Below are 27,807 nucleotides of genomic sequence, written 5' to 3'. Positions count from 1 at the left end.
TTTTGGTAGGGAACGTGGACACAAAAATACCCTCTTCTCCCGCTCCCCTGCCCCCATGCCAGCTTACAATAAAAGAAAGAATGGAACAATGCCTCTGCTTTATCTTTAGTTAACATATTTCCCCATGAGTTGGTACCTGCTCTTTTCTTCTTTATCCAAACATTACCTTAAAAGCAACTTACCCTACAAGCATCTTGGTTTTGGTTTTGATTTTAGCTCTCTTTTTGCTACGTTTAAGTGTCCTGTCCTTCTCAGAATATCACACCTGGAGACGGCACAGCTATCATGGTTAGTGTTAATCACCTGACCAAAGTGTTGTCCAATTTCTCAGGCGCATAGTTACTATTTTGTCACTTGGCAGCTAATAAGCAACTTCTGGAGAGCCAGAATATTATTTTTGAGAGCATCTGTAGTTGCCTGTGTCAAGTTATTGCTTAAAGAACAATATCTATCTTTCCTTGCACTTTTTTGAAACTATTCTTTCTAAGGCCTAGGAGACATCCGTATCAAACTACGCTCAGAATTTTCCTGTCTCAGCTATCACTAATTCTGAAATCATGTGATTTTACACATTATACCCCTTAATCAATTTTACTAGGGATTTACTATATAGTCAGTAATATACTAAAAGCATGTTTTGTTCAAATGCAGTTATGTCTCAAAGTCATTTAGAGAAACATTGTATTTTGGGGAGTATCTGCCTTTTGTTTTTTCATCCATCCTTTCCTTCTACATTCATATCATGTGAATTAACCTCATTCTCTAGAGAAAACCTTTCTATTTTATCCTTAAATTGAGAATTTTGTTCTAATGTTCCTTCTTTTGTAATCCTTGTAGTATGCTAACATTTATGTAAATACATTTCATTCCTATTTTATATAGTAAGCTCTTTTAGTATTCACATAATTCCACCTTCCTTCTGATGGTTTGACTACAGGTACTGATAACTCTTCTACTGATTACATAGATTGTGCAGCAACATTGCTTCTAAAGCTGCTGATTCAGACAAGAGCCATAACTAAGAGAACATGATAAATAACACTGTCACTGTATTTTAAATCTCCTGAAACACTGATAGAAGAAAGGAGAATTATAATTATACTTATTTTTTTACCTGTTTATTGTTTGCTTGCTCACATCTTTTGGGCAGGTTGAAAGTATCATTTATATATTGCCTCCACAAGGACCAGTAAACTAGATTTTTATCTTTTCTAGAATAAATAATTGAAGCATTCCAGAATATCTGAATTATAACTTACTTAGATTTATCTATTTACTGCCTAAATGTTGTAGTGAAATGTAAACATTGTTACGGACATATATAAAACTTCCTCTCAGGCACTTTCACATTTCTGTGTTGGGATCGCGTATAGCAGTTTTACTAAGACTGTAAAATTTATAATTCCTATACTATCTCCTCAAAATTGAGAACTGGACAAAAAAAAAAAAAAGAGAGAGAAGCAAAAATATGTACTGAATATTACTTCTGCCTGTTATTATAGTATCCCAGTGGAATGTTCTTTGAAATAAAAAAAAAAAAATCCTTTCAATTTTACTTCCTCTTCTCTGAGTATTGTTGATAGTGGTAAATGTAGCCCAATTAGATACCTAAGCTCTTGAATATAATGTATTTCTATTACATTGCCCTGCCTAATGTCTTGTTTATAAGATTCTTTTAACATTGCCTACCAGTAACTTAGCAAAATCCCTCTGTAATGTCATAGCTTGATGATAGTACATAACAGGAAAACAACAGATGCTATTTGAATTTCATGCTAAAACTTACCCTTATAAAATAGTAGCTGTAACATGAGTTTAATTTCACATAACTGTGACATTTTTGAAGTGCAATGCTTGTGGGAGTTTGTATCAGAATTTATGAAAAGTCATCCCTGTTATTATTATATGCCTATGGTATATTACTAATATTTAGTTGTAAAATTTAGCATGTTTGATCACTGCTTAATTACTGACTCAACATTCAAAAAGAGTGTATGCCACTTTTTAAATCCCTGAACCTGCAGTTTTGTATGCTGACACCAGATGGTGATAGGTATCTTAATTCTTCTAATTTATGGTCCCAATGACAAGGTTAGTGTTCTGGTATTCACAGCGAAACCACAATTTTTCCTTCTGTTAAACTGAAATGAGAATGTTTTTCTTATTAAAAAGAGACACCATACTGTTTTATTATCATCAGTACCTAAGGTACTGATTTTTAAAGTATATACAGTGAAGTATGAAGTTTCTGTGACCAGGGGTACTTGATATTTAGGATCCAAAGGTCAAAAAACAAAGAATAAATGAGATGCTAAGAACCATTTTGTTAGTAAGGAGAAATTTTATGCTGAACAAATAATACTTCAAATGTGCACTTGAGAAAAATCCATTTTTTTCATTATTTTTAATATTATACTGTTTCGTTAACTATATGGTACCAAAAGAAAAGGATCAGGATTTTACAGAAAAGAACTTAATTAACTGATTGTCTTTTCTACATAATGGGGTTAAAAAAAAAAAAGCCTGATTATTCCCCACCTAATTGTCTAAAAGTTGAGCAACTCTTTTTGTTTCGTGCGTATGTATCAGTGTATCTCTTATAGATTGCTTTCCTTTTCTAAACTGAAAAATATAAATCTTAAATGTTAACTGTAATTTATTGAAGTATGATTAAATAGGAACAAATTTTGTAAAAATTATGCCTAGAACAAGTATTATCACCAATCACAGCACATTTTCTTTAGTCAGTTAACGATAACTTTTTTTTTTTTTTTAAATAAAGTTTCTTCTTATTCACTGTGAGTCATAGCAAGGAATCCAGTCTCTGGAGGCCTTGTAGCATATTGAAAAGACTTCAAGGCCTTTTTGGCTTTAAAACCTTTTCCAGAAGTCTGTCCTTAACCTGTAATATCTTATCCAAGTGTCCTTGCAGTTTTTCATCACATTTATGTCTTTGATGCTTCAAACTAAGAGAGTATCCTTCTGATTTCTTGCTTTCCTGCTCCTACGTCCTCCTGCTAAACCCAGCCTTTACAGGTTTTAGCGACCAAGCCAAGAGACTCGACCACTAAATTCCCCTTGAATTAACTCATCTAAATAGAAACTGGCACTTTTCTGGTTCTGATCTTGAAGAAGAGAAATATTTTACCATCCTAACTGATGTTTTCAGTGATACAGACTTTGTATTATATAAAATTTAAATAACATAGGATATCCTTTGCAGTGCCTGAACACCTTCTGGGTTTCACAGACCTGTGTAAAAAAATAAGCTCAAAAATTTTTTAAATGTAAATATTTTTTAATTTAGATTAAGATTGTTTTATGAAATGTGTGTATGTAGCTGTGTATATCCACTCCTCCCATTCTGTCTTGAACCCACCGTTTAGGCTCGCCCTCATCCACAAAAACTGCTCTAGCAGTCACTGACTTTTGCCTTACTAAGTCCAATTGTCATTTTTCAAAGATCTCATTTTACTTGATCTGTCAACAATATTGGAAGGACCTTCTTCATTTGCCTGTAGGATTCTCTCCAGCACCTTGCCAGCTGTTCAGTTCCAGTCTTCTCTCTGCACCCGTTTAGATTCTGTATTCCTACAACGGCCCCAGGGCTCTGGCCTCAGCCCTCTTCTAGGCCTCACTCCCGAGGTGGTCTCTTTCCGTCATGGAGTATGGTTGAAATTTGTTCACCACCTGATACAGTGCTGTATATATTTACTTGTTCATTCCTTCTCTCCTTTCACCTGGCCATAAGCTCCATAGAAGCAGGAACTTTGTTAATTGTATCCCAATGCCAAGAACAATTTCTGACACACAGACGATACTCAGTAACTTCTTGGTCTGTGATTGGCTTATCTTTCATCTTGGCCATAATAATGAATCAGTCAACTATTACTTCTTCTGTTTTGAGAAAAAGAGTAAATTGTAGTGTATCCAGTTTTTGGTTTTTTTTTTTTTTCAGTAATACTAAGAAAGTTATATCCTTATTAATTGAATTTATTTTAGCTCATCAGGTTACTTTTATTTTCATTGCCATGAGTTAAAATTTTAAATAAAATGGATTTTTTTTCAGTTTCAAATAGAGATCTTTTTTTAGCTTACTACTTTTAAAAATATACTTTAAAGATTCCATTAATCCTTTGAGCAAAAGATAAATTCTTTCATTTCAAATTCTTTCCTTCTTTGCATGGTAAATCATTAACATGTCTAACATTTTGCAGTGCCTCGTAAATTTTCTTTTGCTTCATGTTTCAAACTTTTTATAAATAAAATATATCTCAATAATAACATCTACAAAACAAACTCTAAATATTGGGATTAGCACTAACATTTTTCACTGAAGATGGACTCAGAAAAGTAGCCAACAATACATGTCAACTTGGGTCCGTTCTGAGATACATAATGGAAAATTCATAGTCATGGGTCCATACAGAAAACCAGGTGACAGTAGGTTAAACTGTAAGTAACATTTCTTTATCTCTCACTATTTACAGAAAATAATAATTTACTTATAAGTCTTTATAAGTAAATGGACACCAAATTAAAAATAACTGAGCTAAAGAAATATTAGTTTAAAAAGAAATGTTCAAACTTGGTTTATCAAAGCTATGAGCCATAACTTATAAGTTAATATTTGGAGCTATCATTATTAATCTAAGTTAATTTGACCTGTTTTCAGTTTTAATTTTAGAGAAATTTAAATTTGTTGAAAAATTCAGCAGAATATAAACTATTTTTAATAACAGTTAATAGTTACATACCATTTGAAATGCTTTGTTTTTGCTTGTGTCTCTGCCAATTTTTTTTTTCCATTGAATCTGTGCTGCTTCTTTGCCAATGTTTTCTACTATAGAACCTCCATCTCGCAACCTTGCTTCTCGTGAGCGCATTTACAAAAATTATGGTGTAGCTGGGCCTGCCTCTGCTATCTCATCTCTGTCTCACAAACTGAAGGGTGGGTATACATGCACTCGTGGATGGGTCGCTTTTGAATTACCATCAGAGGTTTCAATAAAGACGTTGTAGTTCGCCTCAGCCATTTTCATTCCATTCCATTTTTTTTAATTAAAATTTGTAATTTTATTTCTTTATAAATATGTGTCTATTTGATATTATAGTATAGATATCCTAATTTGATATGTATGTCTATTATATCTGTAGGTTAAATATTATTCTGATTTAATTTTCAAACCTATATGAGATCTTAAAAATTAAAATAGGTATATAAAAAGAAAAAAATGCCTACTTTGGAGCTTTTTGGAAACTCTGGTGGTGTAGTGGTTAAGAGCTGCAGCTGCTAATCACAAGGTCAGCAGTTCGAACCCACCAGGTGCTCCTTGGAAACCCTAGGGGTCGGTTCTACTCTGTCCTGTAAGGTCGCTGTGAGTTGGAATCAACTCGACGGCAGTGGGCTTGTTGAGGCTTTTTAAATCATTATTATCAAAACGAGACAATATGTATTTTAGGTATAAATCACCTTGCGATCCGTAAGAATATATACTGTGGTATACTGTGTGACAGTTTAACTCGTTTTATGGAATATAAAAATAATTTTACTATTTTAGTTTTTGATAAGCACTTTCCTACTTAAGTTAAAGTTTCTTTAGCTTAACTTAGTTATCAGGGCACATATATGTAAACTACCTGTCTTGTCTGGCATGAATCTTAGAGTATGTTCTTAACAACTCAGAGAGTTTTAATACTTTAAACTTAAAAATGTTTAAACTTACAATTATAAAATTTCACATAATTTTAAAGTATACTTTTGGTCTTTTAGAATGTTATAGATGCCTACTAAAATATTTTCGTGTTAAAGTAATATTGATTAAGCTTCTTAAATTCCATATTTTAAGAAAAACTTATTACAAAGAAGTTTTGAAGCAATGACTAAAATACTGCATGAGTTTTTCAAGTAGCTACTAATTTTCCTTTTTCTTAGGAAAAAAGCTTTACATTTCTCCTTTGTACAGTTGACACTGATACTAATATAATACTATGGTATAGTAAATATTATTATATAACCTGACTTGTGTAGCATATAGTATTATCCATAGCATATAGTATTGTGTGGCCTGATACATATTGTGTATTATGGCATATCATATTATAGAATATCTTTATCTTATAATATATAATAATGTAACATGGTATTATGTGTATAATCTGTTAACTTAAAATTTTAGTATGAAAAAAGCGTGCAGGTCATTTAGCAACATGTTTACTGACTTATTTCTATGTACTAAATTTCTACCCTGTCCTATGTTATTTCTTCAGGATACCTTTGTGGTTAAAGAATGTTTTGTTCATTTTCACTTAAACTTACATAGTATAAATATATTAAACTAAGTGATGAATGTGAAAACATTATATATGTTCTAAAGATTTTTAATAAGTGTTTATGTTTGTTGATGCTTTATACAACTATAACATGACTATTTTAGTAATATTTATATTTACTGCATGCCTCAAAACTTTTGGAACCCAAATGAAGACAATAAACATAAATTAGTTAGCATATGAGCTTGTCTCATTTAGCAAGCTTAACATACTCTTTTTTAAAAAATATGGAATATATTTTGGAAAAGTAAATTTTTCTAAAGGATTTTACTATAATTTGAGAAACACGTCTCAGGAAGAAATAATTCTGCCATTATTTAAATGCTTGGCCTCCAACTATCACTCCTTATAGATCTTAAGAAAATATTCTCCACTACTAGAGATATAGAGATAGGTATACAAATACCTATGCATTCTATATGCATTCTAACCCTCTCTCTACAACAAACATTTTTTTGTACCACATGACTAGTGGTATTCCTCAGATTTGGCAGATTATGTTGTTCAGCCAACTACAGAAGCTATTCTCGTTATGAGGAAAGGTTAAAGACCATTGCAAGTGGGTGCCCTACTAGGATTAGATATGGCATCAGCATATGTTCACAGCCCCTTTGCAGGCAACAGGTGTGCGAGTCACACATTTGAAACAGCTGAGACAAGTTGACAGCCTTTGTCAGGAACCTTTCCCCTTATGTTAGCAAGCCTGAAACAAGCTGCCTCCTTTATCAGTTAAAGAGCAAACCTCTTTCGGCCTATGAATCAAGGCCCTTTTGGAGATAGGGGTGCCAGATATGAAAGATTTACTACTTATGTGTCTAAATTCGCCATTATATATGGTTCAACTTTTGAAATAAATGTGATGGCGAAGGCAATAAAAATCTTTCCAGCTATCAGATTAATAACAAACAAACAAAAAATAAGTCAGATATCACACACTCAAAATTAGTGCTAGGCAAGGACTAAGCTGATGTTTAATTCTTTCAAATATAATTTATTTGTTGACAAAATCTCTGTTTATTACTAGATTAATGAAATGAGATGGGTAGCGGTTTCTTAAACTGCATTTGGGCAGTCTAAGAGCATTTATTTCTCAAGATTGTAACTTCCCTTTGTGCTCTACCAAAACAACGTCAATATCTAGAATTTTTTCTGCGTTACGATTTTTTTCACCAGTTTTTGTCACATTTTGCCCAGTTTCTTATATTAAACACAGAGCCGGGATATGACAAGTGATAGTCCTGAGAGAATAACAAAGCACTGCAAGAAACTGAAGAGCATTGTTATGCTCTCTGTGGTTACTTTTATTCATTTTTCTAAACACTGGCATGTTGCAATTAAAATAAATGATTCAGTTCACCTCTATGCCCTAAATAGCCTATGTGCCATACCCCTTTATTTTACTACAGTATTGCTCAACTTGCAAAAATCTAACTAACTCTCATACAGCAACAACTGTCGCATCTGCTTTGTGGCCTTCGGAGTCATAATTGAGGGGGAAATGAATATTTGGAAATAGCAAAAGAAAAAAATTTAAAAGAGAGTAGGAATTCATGTATTCATTCAACGAAATGTGTTAAGCACCTATGGTATTTCAGGGCCTATTCTTGACATGGAAGAAGCCCTGGTGGTGCAGCGGTTAAGCACTTGGCTGCTAACCAGAAAGCTGGCAGTTCAAACCGACCAGCCACCCCACGGGGGAAAGATGTGGCAGTCTCCTTGCGTAAAGCTTACAGCCTTGGAAACCCTACGGGGCAGTTCGACTCTGTTCTGTAGGGTCATTATGAGTTGAAATCGACTCAGCGGCAGTGGGTTTGTTTTTGGGGGGGAAGTTATTCTTGACATTATATCAGTGAAGAGTAACAGACAAAATACCTACTAGTCTCATCAACCTTAAATTAGGAGAGTGGGTTCTGAGGCAGTATTGTCCTGAACAGATATCTAGATACAGGTTTCTCCTGCTATGTGAAAGTACAACGTTCCTATGAAACCTTTGAAAGAAAACATGTGAAAGCCAAAATGTTGTAAAGCAAAGAAACAATTAGCATCAGTTTATATGGGAAAAATCTTTGCGCATTCCCAGACCCAAAAAATAACCTACAAATCATTCCGAATAATACAAAAAACGCTTAAGACCTCTCATAAGCTTTTCTGGTACCTTAGGACACATCTTGCTAATGGATGCTGGGAATAAATTGATATAAAGCACAGACACAGGCACAGTTCAGAGCTGTGACGACTTGATGCTGAGACTCTTGAGTGTAGGTGCCAGGAAGGAGCTTGGCAATGCCACTCTTACTGCTGGGCGAGCACGCTGCCCCTTTAAAGGCTCACTGCATTTTTCATACAAGCAGCAAAAATCCGCTTCGAATCTATTTCAGTTAGTGAAAACAGGTACTAATGTAGGCCTTCCATAAAAATGATGTGGCATAAAGCGAACTTTCAAACAGCGGGGAATACTTGCACACATACATGTGCACAGGTGCGCATGTGTGTGTGCACACTTACGCGAGCAAAAAGATAAGACTTTAGTAGGGAAAGGTAATCTTGAAGGTCGTAACACTTAGTGGAGGACAAAGATGGCCTGGCACTGGTGCATCAGTGGGAGGCATAAATGGGTAGGAAGGAGAGCCACTGAATGAGGCCTGCAAAGCCCAAACCAAACGATTACCAACTTAGAAATACCTGGTGCTTTGCCTAGGAAAGGGGGAGATGATTATTCTTTTTATCCTGTGTTTCTTTCTCCAGACTCCTTTTTCCAAGAGACCATATTTCAGACTAGTATTACTAATCCTTAGGATCCTATTCTTTCTTTTGTTCCCAAGGGGGCACAAGTTCTGAGTTCTAAACATCTACTTAATGAACTAAATGACCTCTTGGACTACAACCTGTTTATAAATAATAGAACACCTGAATTACACATGGTTAAATAATAGCTTTAAGGCATTCATTTGCTAATTGTAAATTGTTCTAATCCAATCGTTAAAAAAAGGTTTCGTTAAAAAAGATTGTCTCCTAAGCAGCTCTTTATTAACCTAATTGCATTTATTTGTGTAATACTTGAAACTGATAAATTTATATATGTTTAAATTCAGTTCTTTAATTCAACGAAACCTGCATTATTACCCTAAATATGTGAGTTCACTATGCTGGAAATTTCGCTCTAATTTCTGCTTTCCAAAGTTATATTTTTTTCTCTCTAGTTACTGACTGAATTTTTAAACTCTTATTGCTTATTGTACAGGGGCTAAGGTTCAGAGTTCACTGAAAATTCATGCTGGTGCATATATACCATTTGCTCAGCCTGTTTCTGCATCCCTGAAAACAGATTTGGTGGTAACAGTTGTATAGTGATGTTAGAAATTTTATGAGAAATAGTTCCCTTTTTTTTTCTTTTATTTATTTTTGCCTGTGACAATGTGGATTTGTTAGCTATGTTTTCATTTAAGTATTTAATTGCTAAATTAGCCAGAAAATATAATTTTATTAACATGTTTCACTATGAAATGAACCATACAGGTGAGCGAGGAAATGTCTCAGCATCTTCCAGACCAGTCTCTACATCTGGAAAATCAGAACTGTCCTCTAAACACAGCAGATCACTTAAGCCTGACGGACGTATGAGCCGGACTGCTACTGATCAGAAGAAGCCACGGGGTACAGAAGGTTTATCTGCTAGTGAATCCCTCATGTTAAAATCTGACGCTGCAAAGCTGAGGTCAGATTCTCATAGTAGGTCATTGTCCCCCAACCATAACACCTTGCAGACACTAAAATCTGATGGGAGGATGTCTTCTAGCCTCAGAGCCGAATCCCCAGGACCAGGTTCTCGGTCATCATCTCCTAAGCCAAAGACTGTCCCAACCAGTAGGCCTAGCCCATCTGGTGCTAGTTCTCCACGCTCCTCCTCACCACATGATAAAACTCTACCTCAAAAAAGCACTGCTCCTGTTAAGACAAAACTTGATCCTCCTAGGGAACGTTCCAAATCAGACTCTTACACGCTTGATCCAGATACCCTCCGCAAGAAGAAAATGCCCTTGACAGAACCGTTGAGGGGACGATCAACATCACCAAAACCAAAATCAGTACCAAAGGATCCTAAAGGGTCCCCTGGATCCGAAAACAGAGCTCCCTCTCCTCATGTGGTACAAGAAAACCTTCACAGCGAGGTGGTTGAAGTCTGCACTTCAAGTACTTTAAAAACAAATAGTCTAACAGATAGTACCTGTGATGAAAGCAGTGAATTTAAGAGTGTGGATGAAGGCTCAAATAAAGTTCATTTCAGCATAGGAAAAGCGCCACTGAAAGATGAACAGGAAATGAGAGCTTCCCCCAAAGTAAGTCGAAAGTGTGCTAATAGGCACACCAGACCCAAAAAGGAAAAATCTAGCTTTCTTTTCAAAGGAGATGGATCCAAACCTTTAGAGCCAGCCAAGCAAGCCATGTCCCCCTCTGTGGCTGAGTGTGCCCGAGCAGTCTTTGCCTCATTCCTTTGGCATGAGGGCATAGTACATGACGCCATGGCATGTTCTTCCTTCCTAAAATTTAATCCTGAACTTTCCAAAGAACATGCTCCCATAAGGAGTAGTTTAAATAGCCAACAGCCTACAGAGGAAAAGGAAACCAAGTTAAAAAATAGACACTCACTGGAAATATCATCTGCTCTTAATATGTTTAATATTGCACCTCATGGACCAGATATATCTAAAATGGGTAGCATCAACAAAAATAAGGTGTTGTCTATGCTAAAGGAACCACCTCTGCATGAGAAGTGTGAGGACGGGAAAGCTGAAGCCACTTTTGAAATGTCCATGCATCACACAATGAAGTCTAAATCGCCTCTTCCCTTAACTCTGCAACATTTAGTGGCTTTTTGGGAAGACATCTCTTTGGCTACTATCAAAGCTGCTTCCCAGAATATGATTTTTCCAAGTCCTGGTTCCTGTGCAGTCCTTAAAAAGAAAGAGTGTGAGAAAGAGAATAAAAAGGCCAAAAAGGAAAAAAAGAAAAAAGAAAAGGCAGAAGTTCGGCCCCGGGGTAATTTGTTTGGTGAGATGGCCCAGCTCGCCATTGGAGGACCAGAGAAGGACACCATCTGTGAGCTGTGTGGAGAATCACATCCCTACCCAGTGACCTATCACATGAGACAAGCACACCCAGGTAAACTATAGTTTTGAAAATATATAAGAACTTCTTTTTTGTGGTTTTTTTAATGAATTAGGTCGTTTTTAACTTGAGCTGTTCTATGAATTGTGTTAAAGTATAGGGAAACTTTTCCCTAGAATGTGTACAATGTTGTTGTTAGGTGCCGTTAGATCGGTTCCAACCCATATGTACAACAGAACGAAATACTGCCCAGTCCTGCACCGTCCTCACCATTGTTGTTATGTTTAAGCCCGTCATTGCAGCCACTATGTCAATCACCTCGTTGAGGGTATTCCTCTTTTTCGCTGACCCTCTGCTTTACCAAACATGATGTTGTTGTCCAAGGACTGGTACCTCCTGATGACATGCCCAGACTACCTAGTGCCTTACAATGTAATTTTTTAAGTACATTATTAATATAGGTTTTGTGAAAAATAGTTTGATTAGTGAGGCAATTTATTGCTATTTCATTTTAATGTATCACATTTTGAGGTATTGTTTTTTTTTTTAATATTTTGTATATTACTCAAAGGATACTATTAAGGTGTCTCACACAATAGAAATAATGGCATGCACACACAGGGCAGATCCCAATATCAGGTCTCCTTTGATTTAGTGTTTCCCTGTTCAAAGTTGCAAATCAAATCAGATGCTTTTGATTTCTTTGGGTATTTTTCAGTGGAAATGATATAAACTATTTTGTTTCATCAAAAGACTGCATTTTCAATAAATATAAGGATTTCTATAGCATTAATTAATACTGATTAGTATGCTAAAATTTATCTCATATGAGTTTTGTAAAAATATTTTGGTTTTCTGCATGTTACACCTGAAACCTTTTATAAAATATGTGATTCCTTAAATTATACACTTCTTACAGAATATTTTTATACCTATTATTTTTTTCCAGTTTTACTAGCATACTTAAGTAAACCTAAATGTGGCTACATTGTATATTTCTTTTAACCTGCTGTATAGAAATAAAGTTATTACTAATATTTCGGACATTGTTTAATTGAATGCTTTTTGGTTGAGCATAATGTTTTTCTGGGGGAAAAAAATCCATCAAGATATTTTCTTCTATATTTTGTTTACTTCAAGAAGGTAAACCTGTCATTAATGTATAAATAGTAGGATTGCCCTATTAAGGACACTTAAAGAATTAGTTATTTTTGTCATTGTTCAAGGTTGTGGCCGATACGCTGGTGGACAAGGTTACAATAGCATTGGACATTTTTGTGGAGGATGGGCTGGCAACTGTGGTGATGGTGGCATAGGAGGAAGCACTTGGTATCTGGTGTGTGATCGCTGTAGAGAAAAATACCTCCGAGAAAAGCAAGCTGCAGCAAGGGAGAAGGTATTTTTATTCTGTTCTGGGCCGTACTATTAATGATATGAATAAACCTTGTAAAAATCTTTTTATTATCATGTCATTACATCAGAGAAGCTCTACATAATTGATATTAAAGATAAGTTTTCATAACAGAAACAAAATACAATTTTTAATATTTGTACTAGGTCAGCAGTTTTTATTACAAAAATAAATTATATCTTGGGACAATAGGAGGCAACTACCTATGGCACATATGTCTCAGTGACAAATATTATTGTATAATTCTTTGTGGTTAATCGTCCACTGCTCTGCACATATCAGTATCTTTCCCTCTTAACTTTTCTCTCTCATAACTCTTCTTTTTTTTTTTTTTTGGCACCTTTTTCCCTCCTCTTTATTTTCTTAATTTCTAATTATTTTGTAGGACTTATGGCAACTCCGTTATCATTCACACTAGTGACACTCCTAACAAAAAATTTTGATGAATAGACACATTAACATACCCAGATGATTTACTCTTTTTAAAAGATAGACTTTACTAGGTAGATTTTTCATTTTTCTAGGAAAAAAAAAGAAATGTAGTTTGTGTTCAATATAAAATATTTGCAGTCAGTTCAGGAGAAGCACGAAGTGCGTGTTGCTTTCGGTAATCACTGTCATTATTTTAAAATAGTTCTACAAATGTTAAGTAATTTTTATTAGAAACCCAAAATACTTAGCTTAAGAAATTAAAATTTTAAATCTAATGTTGGAAAAGATTACTACAAATTCACATCTTTCTTTGCCAGGTCAAACAATCTAGGAGAAAGCCAATGCAAGTCAAGACTCCTCGCGCCTTGCCCACTCTGGAGGCACACCAGGTGATTAGAGCTAATGCACTCTTCCTGCTGTCCCTGAGTAGTGCAGCAGAGCCCAGCATTCTGTGTTACCATCCTGCAAAGCCGTTCCAGTCTCAGCTTCCCAGTGTGAAAGAGGGCATCTCCGAAGACCTTCCTGTTAAAATGCCTTGTCTCTACCTACAGACATTAGATAGGTAATAAAAGCTTTTTTTGCTTTTGTTTGGTTTTTAAATCACATTTGGATTAATAGCTTCTGTTGATTAACTAATACCATACCATGGGGTAGTTTAGTATTTGCTCTAAATACAAATATTACATAAGATATTGTGTATAATAAAGAAGGTTTCAGGAATTTATTTTCTGAGTTGCTTTGTCCCTCATATGATTGGGTACATACTTTATGATAGTAAATATTAAAAACCCATGTAAATACTTTGTCAATTTTATTATTAATACAAGATATAGCTTAGAAAGGAAAGCTTTAGCTGTCTTTTACTTTTGGTAGGCTGTCTTTAGTGTGTCAATAGTGAGAAATACTAAAGTTGAAAGATACTGATATATTTCCTATAGAAGTCTTTCATTTTTTAAAATTATTCATTGAGTTAGCATTTAATGAACACTAACTGGGCACCAGCATTGTGTTAGACCCTAAAGATACCAAGATGAATATAATAAAATCCTAGCTTTGTTGTGCTTATACTCTGGTGGGAAGTAAATGAAACATTTAAAATACCATTTCAAGAGCACTGCCATAGAAGCATGTATAGGATGCTGTTAAAGTAATATGTGGGGTGCACCTGAATCTTCCCAAGGAAATCAGGGGAAGTTTTCCATAGGATCTGACAGTTTAGCACAGTTTTGAAGGATAAGTGAAAATTCATCAGGCAATTGGGGGATTCCTGACAGAGTAAACGGCATGTGTGAAGAAACAAATGAAGTAATATTATACATTTGAGGAAATGTAGGCTTGTTAAAGTATTGATCACTGTAAAAAATATGTGAAAGACAGCTGGAAGTGGTTACCCAGGCCAGGTAATGTGGGCCCCTGCAGGCCATGCCAAGATTGGATTATATCCCACAGGCAGAGGAAATGGTCAAAGAATTTTAAGCAGAGAAATACATGAACTGCTTTGCATTTAGAAGATCACTGTGTTAGTAATGTGGAAACTGGGTAAAAGGGCCTAAGTGAAGAAGGAGAAGCCTGTAAATAGCATACAACTTTCCTGTATCGGACATGGGTTGTGCAGCCTATGCTTTCATATAGCCTTTCATATACCAAATTCAGATTTTTTCCATCAACTTACAAATGAAGATGTCTAGATATCACCTGCTTGCATGCTGTCTTTGTTATCTAGTGCTGCTATAACAAATACCGTAAATGGGTGGCTTTAACAAACAAATTTATTTTCTCACAGTTAGGAGTCTAGAAGTCCAAATTCAGAGTGCAGGCTCTAGGGGAAGGCTTTCTTTCTCTCTCTGGAGGAAGGTCCTTACCTCTTTTGAGCTTCTGCTCCTGGGCAATCTCCATGTGGCTTGCCATTTCTCTTTCCCAGTTTCTGCTTGCTCACTTACTTATTTAATCACTTTGATATCTCAAAAAAGAATGATTTAAGACATACTTCACACTAAAATGGTCTCATTAAAATAACAAGGAAACCCATTCCAAATGGGATTATAACCACAGGTACAGGGAGTAAGATTTACAACACATATTTTGGGGGGACACAATTCAAACCATAATAATGTGACTTGCCAACCAACAGTGGTACCCTGTATGTATAGCACAGTTGTGTAATTTTTTTAATTTTATACTTACTATTTCAATAAAGTAAATGAGAAAAAAATGAAAATGTGGAACTAAATCATTTGAGACTGAGGTAGAAATCATCAGGTATGCCAGATGCAACAATCTTTAGCTTTAATCAGACCGCTCGGTGGACTTAGGTTAACAAAGTCTAATTTGAAAAAAAAAAAAAAAATGAATTATAAAACATATTTTAAAAAATCCTGACGAAGCATGGTTAGAGATTTTATTTTTTTAGTTCTGCAGGAATGGACATTTCCCTTATCCATGGGACATTTCATAAGTCTGATCTTTCTCACCCTTGGCTCATATATGTAACTATAAAAATAGGTGACAGCTTGTATTTCAGTAGTCCAGGCAAGACATGATACACAGCTTAATCAAGGCAGTGATGATAGAGAAGGAAAGGAGAGCATGGTTGTGAGAGGAAACCTAGTACTCACAGGCTGAGTGACTAGTGATGGTTGAGAGCTAAGCGTACTTCTATGCTGAGTGATGTTAGTTTCAGCACTTGGATCACTCACCAAAATACTGGAAGACGGAACGATTCTCAGAAGAAGAAAATGAGTTCAGTTTTGAATTTGAAATGTTTGAGATATTTGGAACATCTATGTGTAAAATGGGAAACCCTGGTGGCGTAGTGGTTAAGTGCTACAGCTGCTAACCAAAGGGTCAGCAGTTTGAATCCGCCAGGCGCTCCTTGGAAACTCTATGGGGCAGTTCTACTCTGTCCTGTAGGGTCCCTATGAGTCAGAATCGACTCGACAGCACTGGGTGGGCATGTATAAAATTATCAGCCTTTTATTTCTACCTACCTTCATCTATGATTATTTAATACTTCACCTATAATTATAGATTTACATGTGCTAGTTTTATTTTTAGGAAAGAAATTAATAATGGAGAGGCTCTGTATTGCCATCATATTTTAAATTACTGGGCTTCATTTAATGCAGGCATCATCATGAAAATTTTGTGGGCTATCAAGATGACAACCTCTTCCAGGATGAAATGAGGTATCTCCGTTCAACATCTGTTCCTGCCCCGTACATATCAGTAACTCCTGATGCAAGTCCTAATGTCTTTGAAGAGCCAGAGAGCAATATGAAGTCTATGCCTCCAAGGTATTTTAGTTCTCTCCTCTTTGTTGAATGGCCAGTGTTTGGTAAAGAAAGCCTTTTTAAACTAGAAAAGAATGCTCTAGAAGCTCTCTTAAACATCCTGTCTCAAAGAGGACATTGAGTCGGCTCTGCTAAGTGTTAGAGCAGTAAGAAAAAGCATACGTATGTACTCCTGCTTAAGCATGGTGGTATCAGAATTAAATGCTCCTTAAAAACTGAACACAATCTCCTAAATATAATGCAGAAGAAAATAGGGAACCACTAAGACTATTTAAAAGAATTGCATGAAAAAGTGCAAAGATACTCTGTCAGTGTCTATTGAGAAGCTGATAAACTTAGTTGAAGATTTCAGCTACATATGTGGAATTATAGATTATGTTGGGAATGGTTGTGAGGAAAGATTTAGATAAAGAAGATATTTTGTAGGGAAAAAAATCAGCTTGACTTTTTGACTAACTGGTTAATGGAAAAGATAAGTTTAAGATGACATCGAGATTTCAGGCCTAAATTTTTGTGTAAGTGTCGTCATTGGAGAGTTGTTGCTAAAGGAAGATAGAATGTGCTTATTTGGATAAGCTGCTGTGTTAATATTATACTGTTATAAACATGGGCAATAGTAGTTCAGTGGTAGCACTCTCTATAGAGTTGCTATGAGTTGGAACCAACTTGATGGCACCTAACAACATGCAGAAGACTCAGGTCTGATTCCCAGCCAGTGCACTTCAGCCGCAGCCCCCACCCGTCTCTCAGTGGAAGCTTGTGTATTGTTATGATGGTGAACAGGTTTCAAGAGAGCTTCCAGACTCAGACAGGCTAGGAAGAAAGGCCTGGCAATGTACTTCTGGAAAGCCCATCCACATGAGTCCTGGGAGTTTAGGTTAAGAAACCCTTCCATTAACATCCACTTGATTTAGTATTGAGAACTTAATTTGGCGCCAGACTCACCCTGTCCAGTTCTGAAGACTCGTTTTACTCAGAGGCAAATAAGAGGCCTAAGCAACATGCTCCTTCATCCTTTTCTCTCTGATTGTACCTAGTCACTTGGTCATGGTTTATCCTTCTGAAGATGGTGGTCAAGTGTACTGTTTCTTCCCAAGGAAGAGGATTCCCATACAAAATACACATAGTAGTTTAGTTCTCTGAGGGAGAAGCTGTATAAGAAAGGACTGAATATTTGAAAATACAGATTTAGCGCGTTTACACCTAAATACCAAGAGCTGCATTCTCTGGAACTCTGATCTACTTGTGTTCTTGAACTAGACAGAGCCTTGCCTTCCAGAGGTAACTGTAAGAGGATTTCTCCTTAACTCGCCTGATCAAGCACTCGGCTGCTAACCAAAAGGTTGGCAAGTTTGAACCCATCCGGCAGCTCCACAGGAGAAAGACGTGGTGGTCTTCTCCTGTAAAGATTATCGTCGTTGTCTGCCATCAAGTCAATTCCGATTCACAGCAACCCTGTCGGACAGAGAGGAGCTGCCCCGTAGGCTTTCCTAGCCTGAAATCTTTATGGGAGCAGATCGCCAGGTCCTTTCTCCTGAGGAGTAGCTGGTGGGTTCAAACCGCCGACCTTTTGGTTAGCAGCCAAGTGCTTAACCCTTGCTTTACCAGGGCTCCTCTCATAAAGAATATTGCCTAGAAAGCCTTATGTCACTTGGGGTCACTCTGAGTCGAAAATGAACTCGATAGCACCTAACAACAACAAAGCCTCTAGATAGAGTCCTGAGTGGTGAAAACGGTTAATGTGCTCAACTGTTAACCAAAAGGTTGGCAGTTCAAGTCTGCTCAGAGGAGGCACCTTGGAAGAAAGACTTGGCGATCTACTTCCAAAAAATTAGCCATTGCAAACCCTGATACACATGGGGTCACCATGAGTCCAAATCAAACAACTTGTTTGTTTCGTTTCCTGGGTTTTTTTTTTTTTTTATGTACCTATCCATTTTCTTTCTCTTCAGTACACATACGAATCCAAACCAAAACCAAACCCAGTGCTGTCGAGTCGATTCCGACTCATAGCGACCCAATAGGACAGAGTAGAACTGCTGACACATGTGAATAGCTGCCTGTTTTTCCGTAACACCGCGACACATGCGTTCAACCACCACGTGCATTTTATTCTAAAGGGAGCTTGGAACACTTGATGCATTTTCTTTCTTTTCCATTTAAAAAGTAAAGTACAATTAAGAAAACCAGAAATTTTAATACAGTTCTGAAATCAACCAAAACGTTACTGCATTTGAAAAGATCAAATTCTGATTTAAGGAGAAATTGCCAAGTTGGTTTTGAGTTTGTGTGTTTCCACATGAAATATAGATTCACATATTTGACTACACTATTATAAAATAAATACAAAGCACTTCTCTTATTTTTTTCTTCCAAGTTTATCTATCATTCCTGTTCTATCTGTAGCTTGGAAACTAGTCCCATAACCGATACTGATCTGGCAAAGAGAACTGTCTTCCAAAGATCATACTCAGTTGTTGCTTCTGAATATGATAAACAGCATTCCATCCTACCTGCACGAGTTAAGGCCATTCCTAGAAGAAGAGTTAACAGTGGAGACACTGGTAAGTATAAAAATAAAATGGAAGACTGAGTGATTCAACTACTAAAAAGAAAAAAGAGAATTAGAAAGTAGTTATAGTTGCAGATGTTTTTAAAAATCTAATTTTTGAAGAAGAAATGGATTAATTCTGAAATTGTGAGAGGCAGTCTTTCTACTAAATGCATTCGTAAATTTGCCTTTGAAAATTTTGCATCATTGTTGGAAGAGATACCCAGAGATCCTCCACCGACTCTACAAGGATAGCAATTGACCTTTAAAATCTTACCTGTACCTGTTAGATACCTAACATTATCCCTTCCACTAAGTGTCAGTGAACTAGCAGTTCCGGTGGATTATGTATTCTCAGTTATCTCCCCATCCCCAGTGGCATCTGCTACCACTCTGAATAGATAAAACTTTGGGGAGATAAGTAGCTCTTAAACAGTAAAAAAGTTAGGTAATCTTTACCAATTGACTTCAGTAACTCCATGTTGGAGCTGGAGATTTCTACCTCAAAAGTAAAAAAACCAAGAGAAGAAGATAGTATGGTGATTGCTTATCACGTAGACCATTTACTAAAATGAAGATTTGGCCTAAAAATTATCAGAAGATGCTTATGTACTTTTGCACACCTTCAGTAAAAATACTATTAAACATCTCTCAGCAATTTATGGGATCATTCAATGAATATTTTTGAGCTCCTATTATTGAGACACCTTTATTGTAAAGCGGACCAAAAAATAATGGCAAGGAGATGTAGGTTCCATTTAAGGAGAAAATTAGTCATTTAGCTTTTAGTGTGTTTTAGAAAATACAAACTTTGGATTGAGTCCTGGATTCAAAACCCACCCCTACGACTTAATACCTGTGTGACTTCTGGAGAGTAAGGTATTTGATCTTTCTTAGCCTCACTTTCTTCCTCAATAAAATTAGAAATAATTGTGATTTGTGTCAAGTGCAAAAAAAAAAAAACTTTGAAATGAATAAGCTAGGTACTATTATTTTTTAATATCCAAATAGAATTGCAAGATGTTTAAAGGTTTTAGTTCTTCCATCTTAAATGTATTAATCTTATGCACTATTTATGGAAATTAATGATTTTCTTTTTTTTAAATAGAAGTTGGTTCTTCTCTCTTGAGACATCCATCTCCTGAGCTTTCCCGACTAATCTCAGCCCACAGCTCTCTTTCCAAAGGAGAACGAAATTTCCAATGGCCGGTTTTAGCTTTTGTTATACAGCATCATGATCTAGAAGGTCTTGAAATAGCAATGAAACAGGCCTTAAGGAAATCTGCTTGTCGAGTTTTTGCTATGGAGGTATGTATACATTAATGGAATTGTTGTTTCATTGATTAATCTAATTATGTAATGATTCCATTTAATGATGCCTCTTTTCTACCAAATAAAGGTTGTGACACATTAAGAGGCATTAATCAGTGACAAATATCAAGTGTTTGCACAAAAATTTCAAAATTAAACTCTAAGTTTGTAGATGTAAATGAATTTAGAATTCCATACTGAAGCATTCTAAAGAAATTTATTTTTGTGTTGCATTATTGTATGAATTCTGAGCTTTCTGCATTTAGAATGTATTTTTAGGTTAGTAGAATAATCTTTTTTTATTTTTAGAATAATCATGCAAAAGGAATGAGAAGTAGGTTTTTTGAGTTATAAATTTACCAATAATAAATAACTTTTGCCTGAGTCTCCAGTCTCTGGAAATGGCAGAATTGCTGCATACCACAGGTCTGCAGATGGTGAATCTTCTTTCTTATTTATGTGTGTGATAAATAACTTGCCATTTCATTGATGTGAACAATACAACCATACTTAAAGCAGTGGTAGCTTGTGTAACACTTGAGAAGTATTCTTTGTTGACACTAAATACAAATTGGCAGAAAATATACTTGAGTAAATTAGTATTAAGAAATTTCTAAATAAAAAGCAAGTTTGAAAAAAGTATTTTGGTGTCACATTTCAGAAATATTTTTTCCCTGTTATTATTGTTTATTTGTTTTATTTTGTTTTGTTTTTAATTAAGACCAAAATTATTAGCTAAGTTCAGCGTTCTTTCATTGAAATTAGGGTCAGACTTCCCTAATATCTTTCCTGAAACACATAATCCGTGGATTGACTTTGTTTCTGAGAAAGAGAATCCCTATGTTTTCAATTCGTATGATGTATTTTCTTTTCATCTTGAGCTCTTTTAACCATCATTTATTCAGGCTTTCAACTGGCTTCTGTGTAATGTCATCCAAACAACTTCTCTCCATGATATTCTCTGGCATTTTGTGGCATCACTGACTCCTGCTCCAGTAGAACCCGAAGAAGAAGAGGATGAGGAAAATAAAACAAACAAAGAAAGTACAGAACAAGTAAGTGAGATTCTTGTTTGTTTAAATTGTCCATGTCTTTATAGCAATGTAGAACCACCTTCAGACAGGACAAAGATTTGTGATGTCATTCCCATATTATATATTCTGAAGGTAAGAATAAAATTTTAATGCTGCGGGGGAAGTATTAACTATATTTAGTGAAAAATTTATGTATAATAAAGATGCTGTAATGGACCAGGACTACCTCATCCTCCACCAGACTGACACCAGAACAACTAGATGGTGCCTGGTTACCACTGCTCTGGCAGGGACCACGATACAGGGTCCCAGACAGAGTGGAAGAAAATGTAGAACAAAATTTAAGTTCACAAGGAAAAAAAAAAAAAAGACGAGACTTGCTGTTCTGACAGAGACTCGAGAAACCTCAAGACTGTGGCCCCCCAACACCCTTTTAACTCAGTACTGAAGTCACCGCTGAGGTTCACCCAAAGATTAGACAGGTTTATAGGGTCAACAATAACACACGTGACAGACGTGCTTCATAATTCAATCATGTATACGAGACTAATGGGCACACCAGCCCAAAAACAAAGACAAGAACTCACAGGAAGAGACAGGAAAACTGAACAAATGGAAGCAGGGAACCTGGCAAGGGGAGAAGGTAAGAGTGTTGACACATCATAGGGTTGATGAGCAGTGTCACGAAACAATTCGTGTATTAACTGTTCAACGAGAAACTAACTTGCTCTGTAAACTTTCACTTAAATCACAATAAAAATAAAAATAGGAGTTCAGTGGTATCTTCCTCCCCCAAAAGAAAGATGCTGTCAGTCAAATCTGATTTCTCATTAAACTCCATTGTCATGAACCAATTATATGACAAATAAATGGCAACATTATTGCATACATATTTTATCACAATTAAAAAACTCTTGGATTGGCAAAGTTCTCGTTATGGCCATGATGAAACAGAGGGTATCAGACTTAGCTGCCCCAGTAAACAACTAAAAGTTGAACAAAATATGTGCAACCAGCTGCTGGTAGGCTTTGGACAACAACCAGTGCAGGGCTCTGATCCTTGAGAGAAGCAAAGGGACTTAGAGGGTGAGTTCTGTGACCTGGGAGAAACCCCAAATAGAGAGCTTTAGTTTTGTTGGGCAGAGGAAATAGAGATCCATGTTTGGGGCTTCTGAGGGAGCTGTGATTTGGAGAGCAAGATACTAGAGAGAAAGAATCCAAACATTTTGTATAAAAATACCCTTTGGGCCCTAGCTTCTCCTAAACTATGCATGTTGTTGTTAGGTGCCCTCCAGTCAATTTTGACTCATAAAGACTCCCTGTGACAGAGTAAAACTGCCCCATAGGGTTTTCTAGGCTATAATCCTCACTAGAGCACATGACCAGGTCTTTCTCCCTGCAGAGCAGCTGCGCGGGTTCAAACAGCCAGCCTTTTGGTTAGCAGCTGAGTGTTTAACCATTCGCAGGGTGATAGTCTGGGAGACCTAGCAGAGAACAGCTAATTGGAAACAAAGAACTGAACAGATTCTTGGCTTCAGAGCTAGGGAAGCTTTCAAGTTCTAGCCCAACCACAGTACAGGGAGTGTGATGGACGCCCCTGGCTCATAGTTAAGACCCCAGAGAGACGTGCCTGAGGAGTAGGACCACCCCTAAGGAGTAAAAGCAATGCTTAAAATCAAGGGCAAAAGCAAAATAGCTCACATTCTAACAAGCCCAAATGCCCAGCCTTGACAATCCAGGTTCGTTAGAAGATAGCATGAACTAAAACTGTACAATGTGTAATCAATAGATGTGTAAAAAAGAACACAAAAATAATCATATTTCATTTAACTCATTGACCCAGTACAAAAAGTTTGATGAGACTGTGCGGTTAACAGAATGGAGAAACAAGCACACTTCTGCTTTGCTGTGGAGAAGCAACCTCTCAGAGAACAGTGTAGCAAGATCCATCAAAATACCCATTAAAATGATTCAGTAATCCCATTTCTATGAATTTATCCTATCATGTACGCATGTGTATAAAATGACAAATACACAAGCTGATTCATTACGCAATTTTTTATATAAGCAAAAGATTGAAAACAACTGTGGCTTTTCTGAAGCAGACTGCTGAATAGTTATTTCCATTCATTGGATTACTGTGCAGCAGGATAACGTGTGTTACATCCATCTCTAATAAGGGGTGAGCTCCAAGATAAACTGTTCATTGTGAAAAAGGAAAGGGCAAGTCATTGTGTTCAGAATGCTTCCATTTGTGTGAACGCATCACGATATTTATAGACCATCTATGTAATGCTACACAAAAACCCATTGCTGCCAAGTTGATTCCCACTCTTAGCATCTCTATGGGACAGAGTAGAACTGCCCCATAGGATTTCCAAGGCTGTAATTGTTATGGAACCAGACTGCTACATCTTTCTTCTGTGAAGCAGCTTGTGGGTTCAAGCCTCTGACCTTTTGGCTAGCAAGGAGAGCTTAACTACTGTGCCACCAGGGCTCCAATGATACACAACAAACAGGTGTAATAGAGAATGCCAATGGGAAGGGCACGTAGGTGAGTGAGGTATGGAGACGAGGAGACTTACTTTTTCAAATTTTTTTTATTTTTTATTGTGACAAATATTACCTACTCAAAAGAATAAACTTGTTAAATGAGAAACCGTATATGAAACTTGGATCATAATAGACAATGAGTAAGAGTAGCAGTTTATGGTATTAAACAGATGTATTAGAACTCAGCAAACCTTATTAGGTAACCGCCATGCACAAAATTATTGGAAATAACTAATAGTCACTGCCTTCTAAGTGCTTTTAATCATCTAATATTATGTAAGTATGATATCACATTTTTCCTTACACACCCACTCCTCACTTATCAACATGGTTACGTTCCAAAGACCAGGTTGTTATGCAAAAATTGGCATTATGCAAAAGTGGAGGATAACCACATCAGGTTACAAAATGGAGGATGACTATATCATTACGTAACTGCCAAATTACATCATTATGTAACTGCCAAATTACATCATTACATAATTGCCAAATTACATAATTATGTAACTGCCAAACCACTGAGAATCATGGCCTAGCCAAGTTGACACAAAAACCCATTGCTGTCAAGTTGATTCTGACTCTTAGCGTCTCTACAGGACAGGGTAGGACTGCCCCATAGGATTTCCAAGGCTGCAATCGTTCTGGAAGCAGCCTGCCACATCTTTCTCCTGTGGAGCAGATGGTTAACCTTAACCATAGCAGTCAGCATTACTCTTGCCTCACACCTTAGCATTTGTTACCGCCAGACGTATGTTGTCAGTGCGCAAAATATTTGGATAGTATATGTTTCACTGTTGTCTTAAATTTGAAGTGTTGGATAACAAAATAGTTGATAAGTGAGAAGTAGCTGTATTAAAAAAATGTGCTTTAGTGGAAGTATGGAGAACATTTGAATCATGACACAAGAGAGATTACTTTTGAGTAAGTGCAGTGGGCAACCTACTTTGAATACATGCCACAGGATAGATTTCAGCTGTGAAGGGTGGAAGATGTCCTAAACCAAGAAAACACCATAAGCAGAAACTAAAGTGTAGGTGTGAGTTCTAGAGATGTAAATCATCTAATTGTTTTTAAGGAAAAGGCATAAATTTTATGCCAGAATCTAAACAGACTGTTTTTTCACTGTTTGGTGTTTTTTGTTTTTCCTGAATAACCACAATTTCCCTAAAAATCTCCAAAAAGAAAGTCCAAAACCCATTGAACAAGCAAAAACCTGGTGGTCTATAATCCTCAGATATTTTTGACCTGCATGTTTAAAAAAAAGACAAGGACAGCATTTTAAAATGGGGACATTTTACTTCTAGCACACAAACCAAAAAAATAAATAAATAAACCTGTTGCCTTTGAGTCAATTCCAACTCATAGTGACCCTATTGGGCACAGTAGAAATGCCCCATAGGGTTTCCAGGCTGTAAATCTTTAAGGAAAAAAACTGCCACATCTTTGCCCCATGGAGTGGCTGGTAGGTTCAAACCACCAACCCTTCACTTAGCAGCTGAGCTCTTAAGCACTGTACCACCAGTAGCACACGCACTGATAAGTTTGCTTTTAATTTGAGCCCTGGTGGCACAGTGGTGAAGAGTTGAGGCTGCTAACCAAAAGGTTGGCAGTTCAAATCTACCAGCCCTCCCTGAAAACCCTATGAGGCAGTTCTGCTCTGTCCTATAAAGTCGCTATAAGTCAGAATCAACTCCATGGCAACGGGTTTGATTTTGATTTGGTTTGGTATGTGAACATCCACTCTCAGGTATAGGGGTCTGGCCAACACTGGGCTGGAATTCCTACATAGGACCAATGGGCTTGAGCTGGAAAGCTGCTGCCCAATTTGACTGAGCATGCATTCAGCATTGGCCCCTGCTCCCCTCCTTCCCCCACTGTGTGCACATGCACCCCACTGCTCCCACATGACACCATGATGTTACCTGCCCAGGTGTGTGTCTTTTGTGACTTCTGCTTTAAAACATATTTACTTAGTTCTCGCTAAGGTTCCAGTTTTATCTAATCAGTCTACTATGATCAGTTTCTTGATATTAGGAAATTCCTTTCTTTGGGGATTTGAAGTACTATCTTAATATTTCTGTTATAAACGCTGTTCCATAGATAATATTAACAAGGCTATCTGGCTGAGGGCTTGAATGGGGAATGAAATCTAACCCCTGCTTCTCTCTACAAGCCGTGGTCCATTTGTCCAAAGGAAGAAGAGTTTTTTCCTAATTCGCATTAAAATACTATGTAGACTAGTGGTGATCCCCAACTTCCGAGTATGTATTATGTTTTCCTTATATAAACACACACAAACATACACACATATATACATCTATAAGTACATACACGTATACATAGACATACATGTATATATGTCCATATATGCATACATGTATGCATATGTAAACATGTATACAGTATATATGTATACTTACACAAACATGCAATATGGACTTGTCCTACTAATAGATTTATGTTTGCAGTAGAATCAGTACATATAATGGTATTTATTTGCCTGGTTAATGTGAGTAACCTTAGGACTCTTTCCCTAAAAATAGTACCAACAAAATTAGTTACTTTTAATCAGTGTATGTTTTTGTATATGGTTTGGTTTGGTTGTTTACATTCCTGTTACATAAGTATCTTAAAAGTATACATAATAGTCTTTTGTGGAGAAAGTTCCTTCCAGCAGACAAACTAATAAAATTGCTTTCAATTTCTGTTTTAGGAGAAAGATACACGAGTATGTGAACATCCCCTCTCAGATATAGTGATTGCAGGGGAGGCCGCGCACCCTTTACCACACACCTTCCACCGCTTGCTTCAGACGATCTCTGATCTTATGATGTCTCTCCCTAGTGGCAGCTCGTTACAGCAAATGGCCCTACGGTAATTTCCTATCTAAGTACTCTAGGTACATTGCAGAAGAGATTTTATGGGTTATACAAAGCCCAAAATACTTGGAAGACCTTTCTTTTTAAGTAATAAGATATAAATATATATATATATATATATATATAAACAGTGCCTTCCTCCTTTCTGTCGTAATTTAGAGTTGTCTTTCCTCGTACCTCACACTCGAGTGCCCTTTGGTAATATATGCATAATATACTTCTTTGTTACCTGTGTTATCTCTGCCTGTAACAGTCTCTCACACTTTCCCCTCTCCTAGCTCAAGTTACCCTCCCTCAGCACTGCCTGGGAGTAGAATCTTAAAAATTACAAAAAAAAAGCAAAGGGACAATGAATTCTCATAAACAAAATGAAGATACTTTGAATTTAAAAAAGAATCTTAAGAAAATTGAAGTCTCATTGTATGCAGCTACATTGTGGGGCATCTCCTAATTTTAAGTTGGAATCTGCTGCAATTTTAGCATTACTTTGACATTGTGAACCTTGTCATTAGATCCACCTATTGGACTACACATATAAGTAAAATCCTCCATTGATTCTATAAGAAATAGATGATGGATTTGCCTTCCTGCATCCCTACATAATAAGACCAGCAGAAGGAAGATTTTTTTCTTCATCACAAGGTTTTTAGAGTATAAGATGTGTTATACCCTGGTGAGTTAACATGTAATTGTAAGACTAATAAATTTGAAAGGCTGTTATAGTTGGTATAACACTTGTCTACAAAATAGATTCATTACCTTTTTTGCCTAATTTTTCTATATTTACAGTGGGCCGAATGTTCCTTAGAACTTACCTTGCTCTAAAGAAATTATCTTTATTTCTAAAAAAAAAAAATAAGCAGCAATTTTTTTTTTTTTTTTTTAGTTTTAGTTTTTACTAGAGCAT

The 27,807-nt window shown here is 36.3% G+C and overlaps 1 protein-coding gene across 9 annotated transcripts in view; it reads left to right on the top strand.

Moving 5' to 3' along the window:
* Positions 1-27,807, top strand: part of MYCBP2 (MYC binding protein 2) — a 287,568-nt gene that overhangs the window by 224,417 nt on the left and 35,344 nt on the right. For all 9 annotated transcript variants that reach the window (XM_049853287.1, XM_049853282.1, XM_049853285.1 and 6 more), the window contains 8 exons: positions 9,850-11,493; positions 12,666-12,835; positions 13,600-13,844; positions 16,408-16,575; positions 18,979-19,136; positions 20,232-20,431; positions 21,340-21,489; positions 26,735-26,895. In XM_049853287.1, the coding sequence (XP_049709244.1) occupies positions 9,850-11,493; positions 12,666-12,835; positions 13,600-13,844; positions 16,408-16,575; positions 18,979-19,136; positions 20,232-20,431; positions 21,340-21,489; positions 26,735-26,895 (2,896 nt within the window). The remainder of the gene's footprint in view (positions 1-9,849; positions 11,494-12,665; positions 12,836-13,599; positions 13,845-16,407; positions 16,576-18,978; positions 19,137-20,231; positions 20,432-21,339; positions 21,490-26,734; positions 26,896-27,807) is intronic.

This window comes from Elephas maximus, chromosome 14 (genome assembly GCF_024166365.1).
Source record: "Elephas maximus indicus isolate mEleMax1 chromosome 14, mEleMax1 primary haplotype, whole genome shotgun sequence".
Taxonomy (NCBI): Eukaryota; Metazoa; Chordata; class Mammalia; order Proboscidea; family Elephantidae; genus Elephas; species Elephas maximus.
The sequence above is the reverse complement of the archived record's forward strand: the minus strand, read 5'-3'. Positions and strand labels throughout refer to the sequence as shown.